Here is a 14,450-nt window from a genome sequence, read left to right on the forward strand (position 1 = left end):
TATATTTAAAAAGCCTAGAAAAGACCCTGTGGTTATTTGTTCTGCTTTTACTTTCCAATTCCTCCTACACAAAACCAGCAGAAACTGACTGCAAATTTCCCCTTCATATAATCATGTGTTTCTACAAGAGAACACAGGTGTCAGGGCACATTTCCTATGAGCTAACACTTAATTTTCCTGTGTTTAAATTTTATAGCCTTTTGCATGAAATGCCTCTCATGGTCCTGGGTCTTTGAACAGGTGTTTTTGAGTTTATTACAACTTTTGTTTATTTATATATTTTCCGTTTGCTTGGTGGTTATATTTGCAACTTTATGTATTTGCTTAGGGAATTTACTCGTAAGTTCTTACATCCTCTTTGCATAACAGTTTAATTGTTCCCGCAGTGCTTTTTGTTCCATCCTCTTGTGTCAATTCCCCTATATTAAGTTCGCTTACATGTTTTTGTTTCCCTGTTTAGTTATCACTTCCATTCTCACTTCAGTCACTTGTGGCAGTTTTTTATTTCTAGGATCTTACATTTAGTTTTACCTTCTCTCCTGTCTCGTTGTCTTTGATTACTATCACCTACATCTCGTTACCCAGCTGTGTTCACTTACCCCCTTAATTGCCGTCTTGTGTAAAGGGAGGTCAGTGTCCCCTTTAGTCTTAGTCACATCGTGTTCTCCCAGCTATCCAATCGCCTCTGCTTATCAATTTCAGGGTTGCGGGTAGGTGGCTGTAACCTATCCTGGCCGCCGTAGGCTGAGAGTTGCCAGCCTGTTTTGGGGCTAACACAAAGAGACAGACAACCACTCATACTTGCATTCACACCAACATCCAATGTAGAATCACCACTTAAGCTAACCCCAATAACTGCAGAGGCATCCCGAGAGAACTCACACTGACATGGGGAGACAATAAACTAGAAAGGCTCCGGCCAGATGGTGTATTTGAACCAAGGACCTTCTTGCTGTGACAAAACAGTACTAACCACTGTTCTCAACCAGCTGCTTTGTACTTTAGATTCAGTTAACTTGCCCAACTTTGTGTTGGATTTTGTTATTAACTTTGTTGGCTTTGGACTTTGCAATTGCAAAAATAAAGGTTAGTGTTTTGTTACATTTTTTACACTTTTTAAAAACACAACTTTAAAGTGTTGTGTTGCGTTTTGTTGTGTTTAGTTGTGCTTAGTGCCAACATGGACAGTTTCCAATTTCGTTGTACTATTGTACTAAGTATGACTGTGAAATGACAACAAAGAGTTATCTTATCTTATCTTATCTTATATTACTTGTGTCATCCTGAGAGCCAGCATTTGGGTCTGTACTTTTTGGGTCTGTACTTTGCAATTCATGACACAAAACAAAACGAAGAACTCCAATTAATTAATAACAAACACTTTATTTAAGACACACTTTTACAGTTTATTTGTTTCTTATTCCTATGCTGAAATGAAGTTCATGTAAAACCTTGATACACAATGGTATTCATGTACAATCGTAGTATTGCAACACTAAAATACTTAACAAGAAATGTGAATCTATAGCATCCACCACTGAAGAGATATCTACAAAAACTCATGAATACAAATACTCCAAACATGCCATTTCTCAGCATGAATAAATAACGTCAGTGTACTTCCATTTGTAATCCTTCATACAATGTTTATTCCCGAATCAAAGCTAGAACTACCTCACCTGACAGCTTTTGCCTTTGATATAACATGTAGGATCAAAGCCTTAGCATCAATTAGCTTAATCTGTCTACAAAGCAATTAAACATCTTACAGTAAAAATAAGGCGAGTAACCCCCAAGTTTCAAGTTCTTCTTCTCCTGAAGAAATCTGAACAAAATCAGTGTTTCACAGTTCACATGAAGGACCAGACTGGCATAAAAATAGAAAGAGAGAAAACCACTGATCTACAGAACACACTGTTGCAGATCAGTGAACCAACTCTAGTGGTAATCTTTCAGGTCGTGACACCTGTATGCACTGTTCCAAACAAATGAAACTGAAATTAGAGTCAGCAGAGCAGTCAGTTTTTCTGCGCTCTCACGGGGCTTTAAATGTCATGTAGCAAAAAAAAGCATTAAAAAACATTACATTCAAAACCTGATGAAAAGCTGTAACCTGATGCCAAAGACGAGGTCAGAACATTATCTCCATAAAACAGATTGTGCCGGTGTCACCGTTCACTGAAACGGGAGGTGCTGTGATTGAAAACGAGGTTTTTCATTACAGCAGCATGCGTCACTGTTTGAGTGGTCGTCTGTTTGCACCAAACAGATTAGAGGACGGATGATGACCATGAAACTACTGTATCTGACATAACACTTTCCCTCAGTCCTAAAACTCGCTCATTTAAAGTCACTTAATTAGATTTAAATCTGAGACAATGGATAAAAACTGGGATTTAGCTGCGCTCCTACTGTGGAGTTCATAATTTCCTCTTTTCCTATTGCACCGTGAATTGCTTGAATTAATTACCGAGAATATTTTGTAAACCTTCCCCAGTTAATATTAAAAAACGTACACTTTATTCAAACTTTGTACATACGCTAAAAAATTTGCTGTTCAACACTATTCTTTTCTAGCTTCGAGCAATTCTCAAGTTTTACAAAGTATCCATGAACAAAAAAAAAAGTCTTTCCAATAAAAAAATTAAAAAATCTAAGGTTTTCAGGAATTCTTGTACTCGGGTCCTTGTGCAAACTGAGCTCTCTTTGTTGAAGGTAAAACGCCACGGGTCGGCCCTCTGCAGTTCTCTGTTCGAGCCAGGCTAATGTCACATCCCTTTTCAGACACTTTAGCACACGTTAAGCCATTCAGATGAATCAATAAATTATAGTGCTTGACACAGTAACAACTCCCAAACAGAGCTGCAGCATGAGAAAATCCACAAATGTTTTTCCCGATGTAATATGACAATGTGGAGTGCGACCGGAATATTTAACACCTCTATGAAGATGACCCAAGCAGACTTAAAAAGAGAAACAACATGCTTGTGTTTCTAATTGGAAGTCCGCTGGGGGTGAAAAAGCCTGTTTTTTAAAAAGCTTTCTCAAAACGATCATGTTCTCAGGATATATTCTGATGTCAACCTCATAAATCAATCGTGAAAAACACAATGTGCAACGAAAACAGGAACCTGAAACTCAGCAGGAGCCAATTCAACAGCGAGGAGCGCCACAAACTGTGCCGAGCAATAAACTAATTTGACTTTTAAAAATACAACTTTTAAATAAAAATGTGATGACACTTTTCAAGTAAACAGCTTAAAATAATTAGTTTCCTTTTAGATGTATCAACATCACTTTGAATCATCTTCACGGCGTGGAATAATTGGAGGTGTCACCGCACATTTACATTTTCAAACATTAACCTGATTATGTACATTCCACATATCTGTCAAGCATCTCTATTTACAAGATGCACACATGTTTATGTACTATTTTAAGACAGACAACAGAGATTTGTCCTGCATTTTAGCTAAATTCAAGAAAGCCTAACTTTGAAAATATTCCTAAATATGCAATAAATAATGCAGCTTTCAATGGTGCCGAGCGTCTGTAGGACAGAAATACAGCAGAAGGATTTTTTCTCTTTTATCACTGCCTCTGTATTTATAGCCACTATTACAATATTCATTTTCTGCCTTATTAATATACATAATTTTAATCTCTGCTGCGTAACACTATTGTCAGTATTGTGGTTCACTAAAGGAAAACGTTTGCTTGATCTGAGAAGTCTCTTTTTTTTTTCTTTTACGACTAAAATTTGCAGGGCTGAGTGTTAAACAAAGCCTACAGCTAAGATCTACTCATTCTCTCTGCCAATAGCCTTGCCACCTCACTTCTACATTTTTAATCCCTTAATAAGTGAATTTTACTGGATCATAGGATCGTCGTTGGGAGAGGCCAGAGTCGGGACGCAAACAAACGTCTGGGATTTGTCCTGGCTCTGGGTTGTGCCGCCGTTGGACACCGTAGTGAAGGAGAGCTGATCGTGTTCCAAAATGGCGAGGCGGTCGACCGGCTTCTCCTTCTTCAGGTAGAACATTTTCCTGAGCTGCTTCAGTTGTTGCAGCTCACAGAAGGTCTCCAGCACCACTAGCATGACTATGAGGCCCAAGATCAGGTAGACTGATGAGACAAAAAAAAGAACAGGCAGGGATTAGGAGGCATATGAGTAATGATCTGCAGTGCTTAGTGTAATTAACACCATATTAAAAGCATTTTCTTTAATCCTGATGTGAAATCACTTCCCCTGGATTTAAATAGAGGTTTAAAGCCTGACTTAATCTCATACCTGCAGCATATTTATCATTTATAATGCAGCATATTTTTTCAGCATGGTGGCTGCAGATGATGTTTTGCTACTTGATACAAACCCAGTGGATTTACTCATAAACACTGTTGTTTTATGGATCAACACAAGAGGGCAGTGCAAACCATCCATGTTAACAAAAACATGGAGCATGCTTTAGAATACTGAAACAAAGAGAAAACGGAAAGGATAGTGTAACATTGATAGTTGGTGGTTTTTTGCATATCAAAACAGAGCCTGGCATTTGTAGGAAATGCTATTCTTTACTGTTTGTATCAATTTAAGTAAGAGCATTTTCTTCAGCCTCAAGTAGGGGCAAAATGCACATATACAGAATGCACTGAATAGTGCAAAATCCCGAGAAGGAGTGGCTGCTTAACCCCAAAGGCAAGACTGAAGAGATTTTAGCAAATGAGGTAGTTTGTTCAGTATATACTGAACAAAACGCCTGCTGTTTTTTAGTTGTTGCACTTACATCAAAACAGTAACACAGTTATGGTCATATCACTTCCGATGCATGTAATTCTTCACAGAGGAAGTTGTACAAATGTGTCTGGAGCCATTCATGCAAGCAGACGCGTTCTGTTCCTGCCTCGTCTCCTCCTACAGACTGGCACATTGTGCCTACAAATTGACGTCTATTTTTCTCTCTCTCTGGCTCTCTGACCACACACCCACATCACAAATGCTGGAGACAGTCGAGTGGAGTAACATTTGACATTCGTGTGCACCCACTCCCTGCCAAGACTCTATGGGTTTAAATTGAGTTTCATTTTTTTGCACTCTAGCTACTATTAACTTTAACGGTGCTGCTAAGAATACCCTGCACAAGACAACCAGAAAACGCAGGCAAGACCTTCCTGCTGTCTCCAGTAAGTTATTGTCCAGATTTAAAACTGCTCTAACCTTGTTTATTAGAATAATATGGCTTTAAACACATAAAAAAAACATGCATATAACTGGCAATTTTAACTGAAGGTTTTAAGAAATTGAATGTGCAGACTCAAGTAGAAGGCAGTGATTACTTCTACTTTACTGTAGAAAAACTATATCCTAGACACCACGTGTATATGGCCCTTCTTTGATGATGACATAAAACCTACAGCTGCACTGTAAATCCTAACGTGTGTGCCTGTAATTCTGATGCATGCACTCACAACACGGTGCATGGTGTAATTTTCACAAACAGGTCAAAGATAGACCCAGCTAACTGTGTCACAAAGAGGCAGATCAAAGTTGGCCATATTAAAACCCGCTAAAAGTGATTTTTCTCACATCGGAAAAATAACAGCATTCGTTCTGACACATTTGCAATTTAAATGAAGCGAAGCCTGTGAGCTAATTTGGGCAGGCAACTGGCTCACCCACACATAACACTGCCCTGCTTTCATCGTACCAAACACGCCCTCCTGATCTGCTGGTCTATTTAAACAGCATAAGTTCCTGTCTCACCCTCTGACGTGTTAGTCCTGTTGCTGCCCTGCATTATCTGCTGTTTTATCCCTTACACCACCCTCAATTTAATCCATCCGTGATAATGAGCTCAGATGTCAAACTCTGGCCGTATTCTACAGCTGTTATTTCCACATGAGAGTTGAACAAATAAAGACTATCCCTTTAGCATATGTTACACATTCTGACACTATGTGTGACTTGTTGAGGCTCTTTCCTCACTTTATAGCTTAATTAGGAAGCGAGTGCTGTTTTTAAGTGCAAACAAAGCAGGTCCTAGTTTATGAACAGAGGCGCTAAGAACGATATCGTAATCCAAAAATGTATTTTCTTAATAGTGATTATACCAAAATAATAGATCTACAGAATAATTTAGTTATATAATATCACTAAAAAAACTCTGATAAGAATCAAAGTGGACAGTCAGCTAATAACACTCTCAAAAGCGACACTCACCAGTGATGCCCACTTTGTAGAGCTCCCTGAACTTCTGATTGGCAGCCTCTCCGGGCACGTAGTCTCCGAGGCCAATGGTGCTGAGCGAAATGAAGCAGAAGTAGAAGGACTCCAGGAAGTTCCAGTTTTCTTCCAGGGCCGAGAAGATGGCAGCAGGGATAAGGAAGAAGCAAGAGACGGCCAACGTGGCGAGCACAGTGGCATGAACAATGGCCACCAGTGGCTTGGACAGGCCCCAGTGTGTGTGGATGTATGTGATCGGCCTCCGTGTGCTAAATACCATGATCCGTTGCACCACAGCAGTGAGGAATAGAAGGGTGAAGGGGATGCCGATCACGGAGTAAATAATGCAGAAGGCCTTGCCGCCGTCTGACAGTGGTGCTGTGTGCCCATATCCTGCAGAGGAAAAACATTACGACCATCAAAAGCTGCAGAATAATGTAGGATTGCAACGCTTCTGTAATCACTGCTATAAATCATAGTCTGTTGTTCTTTCTCCTGCCACGTCAGGTGTGACTGCAGGAAAGAACCACGCAAATATTTACAATGAAAGGCGATCCGTAAATGCACTGTAAAATTGTAGCTTGTTTGTATTTCATGGGAAGAGAGCTCAATTTAACTAACAGGAACATCCTGCATCACAGTTACTGAGTAAACCAAACATTTGGAGGATATAAAAGTTATGACTTCTTCTTTTAGTATTTTGTGGCATGCAACAAATTTCCTTTATTTTTTTAATGCAGTTTGTCTTGGACTTCAATTTAAATTTAAGATAACTGAACATTTTTTTTTTATTTCATTAAAAAAAGTATATATATGAGCTAATTCTGACTTTTATAGCAGTAACAGATCTCAAAAGTCTGAAAAGTGAGTAGTATTTTATTCCAACTAATTACATTAATTGGCAACAGGTAGATAACATGCTTGGGTATAAAAAGAGCATCTTATAGCGGCACAGTTTCTCAGAAGTAAAGATGAGCACGGGTTCACCAAGCTGCAAAAAACTGCATCTGCAATCTGTGGAACAATCTCAGAATAATGTTCCTAAACGTAAGACTGTGACGACTGTAAACATCTCATTATCTACACAGCACATAGTGTCATCAAAAGAGTCTGAAGAAGTCTCTGTGTGCAAGAGACAAGGCTACAAATCAGTAGCAGACTTCTATAATCTTCAAGCACTCAGGTGAAACTGCAATAAAAACAGGAATGATTTTGTTGTCACAATCACTGAATCTGCTCAGGAACACTTCCAGAAATCATTGTCTGCAAACACAGTTTTCAGGTTAAAGTAGGTCCTGTCTGAGACAAATCTCATTTTGTAAGTTTGTAACAAACGTAACAAAAAAAGTTACTTTTTAAAAAAAAAAAAAAAAAAACGCGGACACTGGATCCTCTGGACTACAGAGGAGAGGGACCATCTGGCTTGTGATCAGTTCAAAAACCTGCATCTCTGATGGTGTGAAAACATACCAGACCTAAAAAGAGCCTGAAAACACAGGACTACCGCCTCACAACACGCAAATGATCAAACTGTTTCCTTGTGACAAAAATCCCAAATAGTTCACCTCCACTTTCCGCTTGTTATTTAGCAGCTACAGTGTAACTACATCACTTCAGAAAAGGACCTGCCCTAGGTAATACCATAACTGTCACTGCACATCTATTGAGTAATGTGTTTTTGTAAGGTAACAAAGGCAACAGAAAATATCCAACAATAACAGGGAGTGTCTGACACTGAATGGTAAAATGACACGCAGGCAAAAACGCAGACCTCAGTCAGGTCCTGTTTACAGTCATCAGTTCTGTTGAGACTTAAAACAAGATACTACGATAATTTTTTTCCCATTTAGGAAGCAACTGGGGCACAGGGTACCTTTACTACCGTGTATGTTGTAACATCACTGCTGCCAATCTGTCAGGCTAAAGTTCTTCCTGTGCGCTGACTGATCAGCAAGGCACGCATGCCCTTTGTGAAGTTATTTGGGAAAACAAATACATAACTTCTAACTTAACAAAGCTATTTCTTACACCTTGAAAAAAATGACAGAAAACCACGTGTCTGATGCACTTGCCTAAAGCAGAATATGTGTGGCTGTCTGGGAGGGTTAAGGCCTGCTTCTACAGCTATAGCTGTTAGAAGAAGATATTTAAATTTCTATCGCTAGCTGTATATATATATATATATATATACATATATTGTGTGTGTGTGTGTGTGTGTGTGTGTGTGTGTGTGTGTGTGTGTGTGTGTGTGTGTATTGCAGCAAGGGTTGCTCTTTTAGAGTGGGTTAATGTGTGTAAACGGGGTTTCCAGTGTCAACATAAACGCAAAACACATAAATTATATATTTCAAAATATAAAGTCCCATTTGTACTAAGACCCGTGGTTTGTGTGGCCTTGTCAGGCGCCTTTTCTGCGCTATTCTACGCCATGCTCGGCTGCAGCATCACACCGGCCTGCCCAGGACCTACCTGTGGTGGACAGCACCGTGCTGGCGAAAAACAGCGCTGAGGTGAAGTCCCAGTTCCAGTTGGCCGAGGCGTTATTGAGGATGGAAACCCCGTAATTGCTCGCCTCCAGCGCCTTCCTAAGAAACTGCTCCAGCCGCTCCTCGGAGAGGCAGTCATTTTCCTGGAGGAACTGCTTCTTAATGGTCCTCAGGTCCTGCCGCAGGAGGTCTTCGTAGGGCAGCTCGACCGATGAGAAAACAACTGCGCCGAATATGAGATAGAGGAGGTAGCCCACCACCAGGGAGACGAAATACCACGTCGATTTGTGAGTCTGTATCAAACGCACACAGGAATTGCTGGCTAAAGACTGGAGCATTTTTAAGAGGTGTATCACACCGGTGTGATACTAAGCTACGTTTGTCTACGGGTGTTAATTTGACCGTCTAACGTCCTAAATTGACAGCATATATCCTACACGCAGGGATGTAATAGAGACAAAGAGCAAAACGAGGAACCGCTTTCCCCTGACTGAAACCTGCCACTTGGTGCTTTCAAGTGCAGTCGGTAATCTCGACGTAATACCTTTACAAAAAGAGTGTTTATACTACAAACGCGTATCGAGTTGGTACTCTGTCGTCACTGGAGACCCTTTGGATAGATAAAACCCCAAAAAGGCACATTGCTAAGAGGCTGACTCCTAATCTAAGCGTTTAGCTTTTACTCTGTGGGGTAAAATCCGAGCTTCAAGCGCTTATGAAGGCATCAAATGATGTGGCGGCGACAAAGGGCGTGTGACGCAAGAACTTCCCCTTTCTCCCCTCTCAGGTAGCCGAGCCTGTCTTTCGATTTCTAGTCAAAACAATCGAGAGACGTCAGAAAAGATATTTTCGCTAACCACAGATGGCTGTCATGTTGGGTAGGCGAAGAAACGCCCCAGTGTACCCACAGGGGGCGCCTGGGGTTAACTGAGGCGTGGAGACTCAGGTCCCAAACGGCTAAATTATTATTGGCCCAGTTTTGTGACAGCCAACACTTACTTCTGTCCTACATACAGAATGACGGCCCATTGCTGGTCCACTCCTGGCTGCCAGATCTCAATCACATGAACAGAGGTTTGTGGTGACATAATACCTAAAATATCAAAGTTAAAGCTAATGCAGGTAGAATGGGTGTTACATCATTGTTATTAAAAATGAAACAATAATATTTTTGGAAGACATAACAACTAAATATGTCAGATAGAAGTGACAGGTCCAATATGTCCCATTGTAAATATATTGGAGTCACCATCAGGCAACATACAGTCGAAATACATATGGGCGACTACATCACAGTTGTACTTACTGGAGAGTGTTCTTTGCATTGATGACATAGAAAGGAAAAATACTATTCAGCGTGTTACCACTGAGTCAAAGGTGTGGTATGGTTTACAACGATGCATCAACCGTCGTTATGCATGGATTACCCTGTCAAACATCTGCTTTTGTTTCTTTAAAGTTACCTGCCCTTCGAAAATATGTTTTGCGTTACTCGAAGTGTTTTCCTGTCACACAGCATTTTTTTTTCAAGTTTTTCAAGTGTTTAAAAGTTTTTGCGGGATTGCTTGTACTAGACAATACACCGTTTAAAATCAGATTATATAAAACTCTTCACTTTGTTTCCAACGCCTGAGCAATGAGTAGTTAAATCTTTAATTGCTTCTCTTTTTACCACAGAACAGGAGAGATCCTGATCACGTAACTGAGACCGATGGGAGAGGAATGACAATAAATTATTCATTAAAAGACTATGCAATTAACCTAGGTTAACACAAATTCAAATAAGAGCGCCACCTATCCAAAAAAGACCGGTAGAGCACCCCGATTCCATTTAATTTAACGTTTTACATTGTACTAATGCAAAAAATTACTAGATTTACATGTACTTAAATTGCATAAAATCATCATTTTGGGCATAAATAATTAGTTTTGAGTGTATAAATACTGAGAACTGTGCACCCAGCTAAAAATTGGCATTTCTGATAGTCACTCAGTGTTATTCCTGCATGAGGGCTCAGATTTTGTGTCATGCACACTTTGTAACAAGTGCAGGAATTACATTACATGATAGTGGACACAAGGAAGAAGAGGAGGCCTCACCAGCCGCTGTTTATCCGGGGCCTTGAAGTGGAGAGGGTGATCAGCTTTAGGTACCTGGGTGTCTACATCTCTGAGGACCTCACCTGGTCACTGAACACCACACAGCTGGCCAAGAAGGCTCAGCAGCGGCTGTATTTCCTGGGGAGGCTGAGGAAATTTGGTATGTCGGCCAAGATCCTCAGCAGGTTCTACAGCTGCATTGTGGAGAGCACACTGACTAGCTGCATCACTGCATGGTACGGCAGCACTACTGCTATGGACCGCAAACGCCTGCAGAGAGTGATAACAACTGCGGAGAAGATCATCAGAACTCCGCTGCCCTCTCTGCAGAGCATCTACCATCGCAGAGTCCAGAGGAGAGCTGCCTCCATCCTCAAAGACCCCACACACCCCCAACATGGACTGTTCATACTTCTGCCCTCAGGACGAAGGTTCAGAAGTGTGAAATCCACAACATCTCGACTCAACAACTCCCTCTTCCCCACTGCCATCAGACTCTTGAACAGCTGACCTTTTTTTGAACAGTAATAATAATTTTTTTTTTGCACATCAAGTCATCCTGCAAATTAAGCCAGCATATTAAGCTAAAGCTCTTTTGCGCACATCTCCATTTCACACCTCCATATTTTGTCTGCTTTTCTGTCTTCATTTATTTATTTGTACTATTTGTATTTATATGTTCTATTTCTATTGTATATATTAATCGGCATCTGTGGGTGAACAGCAAAGAAAGAATTTCATTGCACAGAGAAATGCCTTTTTTTCTTGTGACACATGACAATAAACACACTGAATCTTGAATACAGTTGCATACATCCAATCTCCTAATAAAGCATGAATTTAAAAGATGAATTTATATCTTGAGGCTCCATGTTGTGTTTGCAAAATAAAAATATTTAACTACAATCTGAAATACAGCAGGGTGTTGATGCCTTGAGTTAGCAATATGTAGATAACATAATTATATCAGCTAGAAAGTAAACTGAGTGACTACCTTTGTACTCAGTTTGAGCACTCAAACCACTTTCTATTTGCAAGTCTTATTCAACCAATCATAAAATTCTTTTCCTTTACATCTAAGCACTTTTTCTTACATTCACACACAAACTCACTCTCTGATGGATGCAGTGGGGGTAACTTGGGGTTCAGTATCTTACCTGAGGATATATGGACTAGTGATCAAACCATCAGTCTGATTGGTAGACAACCTGCTCTACTACCTGAGCCACAGGCGCCTGATGAAGGATATTGAAGATGCTGCTGGGTTTGATATGAAACAGTAATAACTCTATTAGATGACATACCAGGTAATACTGGAACAGCAGAGGGAACAGTGGGCTACCAAGGTACACGGCTGCAAAAACAGAACGCAGAGAGCACAAATCTATTGTCACTGAGAGGCGAGGCATACCAGCAAGAGACCTGCAGGTGGCAGGCAAGAGTCAACAATTAGAAGGGCTTTCTTCAGTTCTATACGACCAAAACTGTTGCTGTCATTAGATTAAAACTGAGAAAGTAAAAATAATGACAGATCATTAGATCTTCTGCAAAATTAGCATTTTTTAAAAATTTCGTCTAACATATGGATCTCATTACATGAAATGTTTTCTTTAACCATATCAGCACCAACAGCTTCTGGGTGTTTTTGTTTGTTTGGGTGGTTTTTTTGTTCCTGTCACACTTTTGCTCACAAAAGGTTTTTTTGGTTTGTTTGTTTTTCTTACACCCCTAGAGACAGATTACTTTACAAAAACTTCCTTAATCTTAACCTAACCTATTTTACATGCAACATTTACTGTGGCACTGGGAGTTTTTGTCACAAAATTAAAGATACTTACTGTACTAATTACATGAATGTACCGTTTTTTAGATGTTACCTTTATTTCTTCAAAAAACAAGACGATTGATATGTGTAATCCTAATCATTTCAGGTACACACACAGTCTCTTGTTCAACCTACTCTTTTACAGTATAATTGCTAACTGGGAGAATATGATGGGATTGTCCTGGATCACATTTTCTGCTACAATTCTGCAGTTGCCGGTAATTATTTTAATTATTTTAATTTAATTTTTTTTAATTCCAGAATATTCTGTCTTATTTTAAAGGTAAAGAAAAAAAACATTGTGGATAAAAGCATAAGGAAACTGTCCTCATAAATATTGTGTTTACAGTTCAGTTGCTCAGGTCAGATGATTTATTTTCCTGCATCAGCAAATCCGTGACACGATGAGTAAGACCAGTTCCTAAATTCACAAGGAACAGATGATCTCATGTTCTCATGCAAGTCAAAAGTAATGAGTTGCAAAAAAGCAGGATATCACTTTAAGTAATATAAAAAGTTAGATATATTAAACACTCCAATACAAAGACCAGAGAAAAAAATAGAACTGAGCTGACTCTACTCTCATTTCTTTTTTTACATATAAAGAAAACTTTTATACAAAGACTATAGATTAAGATCTGCATAATAATCCTATGCAAAAATAAACACTACATTTTATTTAAGTTGGTCAGCAAGGAAGTTTTCTATCAGTGTGAATAAGAACATAACGATGTGCCTAGTGTTTCTGATTTAAGGATTCTAATTTTGACAACTCCAGGTTTATAACTCGTGTTTTAATGTATCCTGACAGCAGACGTTTTTGTGTGTCAGCAGTTCACACTGAAGTGATTTCCTACTAAACTTCCAGCTAATAAAGCTGTAGTAACAATGCGGGGAAAGCCTTATAACTTTATCAGATGCTCTTGTACTCTCACAGATGGACAAGTAGAAGTGATGCAGACGGAGTTTGGGTTTGAGATTGGTTGGAATGATTTTTCTTAATTACATTATCTATTGCCATGCATGTTCTTTTGATGAGGCAAGAGATTTATCTTCTTATCTCAAGAAAACACAGGGCTCATTTAAACAGATAAGAAGGTGATTAACCACAGGAAAACAACTTTTGTTTTCATTACACCGCATGATTATGGAGGCCTTGGTAGCCACGAAGGTGGCCTAGTCCCTCATCTGGTTACAGATGAAGATAATAATCACTGAAGAAGGAGACTAGCACTTCATTCATGAAACTGTGCCCATTTTCTTCTTTAATGAGGACTAATCTGATTGTTATCTTGCCTTAAAACATGTTTTCCTGTGCCATTCCTTAATTCAAAAGGCACTTGATTTGACTTGCGCTTCTTATTCATACTTTTAAAAATATCAATATTAAAAATATTTTTACAGAGCAAAAGTGAAGTGTCTCCACATGAATACACACACGCGCGCACAGAGAGAGAGAGAGAGAGAGAGAGAGAAGTAATCACTGCAGTCTTCTCTGGAAAATGGGAGGGCTGTTTATCTCAGCAGTAATGTCAGCAATTCACTTTCCTGCTAAAAGAGAAAGAACCAATGGTACTTATCCAATCATTCTCAGTGTTGTGATTCATACATTGGTTGAACGAATTTTTGTTTTACAAAGGTCAGAAAGAAAGGAAGCCATGTATTTTTATATTGTCTTTATTTAGGTAAATTCTCGAATTAGTCCACGAATTACAAATGAATGTTCACCAGATTTTACACAGGATCCATGACAATGAAGATGATACAGTGAAATTCATTAATAATAATTCATTTATTTATTTTTTTCTATCCTGTCGCA

The 14,450-nt window shown here is 39.3% G+C and overlaps 1 protein-coding gene across 1 annotated transcript; it reads right to left on the reverse strand.

Annotated features, from left to right (window-relative positions):
- Window positions 1-1,398: 1,398 nt before the first annotated feature.
- Window positions 1,399-9,719, reverse strand: kcnk1b (potassium channel, subfamily K, member 1b). Its single transcript, XM_063491944.1, has 3 exons — window positions 8,690-9,719; window positions 6,218-6,613; window positions 1,399-4,125 (listed from the first exon to the last, which is right to left on the reverse strand). Exons 1-3 carry the CDS (start codon window positions 9,042-9,044, stop codon window positions 3,869-3,871), a joined length of 1,008 nt encoding a protein of 335 aa, XP_063348014.1. The 5' UTR covers window positions 9,045-9,719; the 3' UTR covers window positions 1,399-3,868.
- Window positions 9,720-14,450: the final 4,731 nt, after the last annotated feature.

Source organism: Pelmatolapia mariae, linkage group LG13 (assembly GCF_036321145.2).
Source record: "Pelmatolapia mariae isolate MD_Pm_ZW linkage group LG13, Pm_UMD_F_2, whole genome shotgun sequence".
Lineage (NCBI taxonomy): Eukaryota > Metazoa > Chordata > Actinopteri > Cichliformes > Cichlidae > Pelmatolapia > Pelmatolapia mariae.

Coding starts and splice junctions, on each gene's coding strand:
- kcnk1b (XM_063491944.1), bottom strand. CDS start 9,044: ATGCTCCAGTCTTTAGCCAGCAATTCCTGTGTGCGTTTGATACAGACT. Junction 6,614..8,689: donor CACGGTGCTGTCCACCACAG/GTAGGTCCTGGG, acceptor TTTCCTCTGCAG/GATATGGGCACACAGCACCA. Junction 4,126..6,217: donor CTACAAAGTGGGCATCACTG/GTGAGTGTCGCT, acceptor TTGTCTCATCAG/TCTACCTGATCTTGGGCCTC.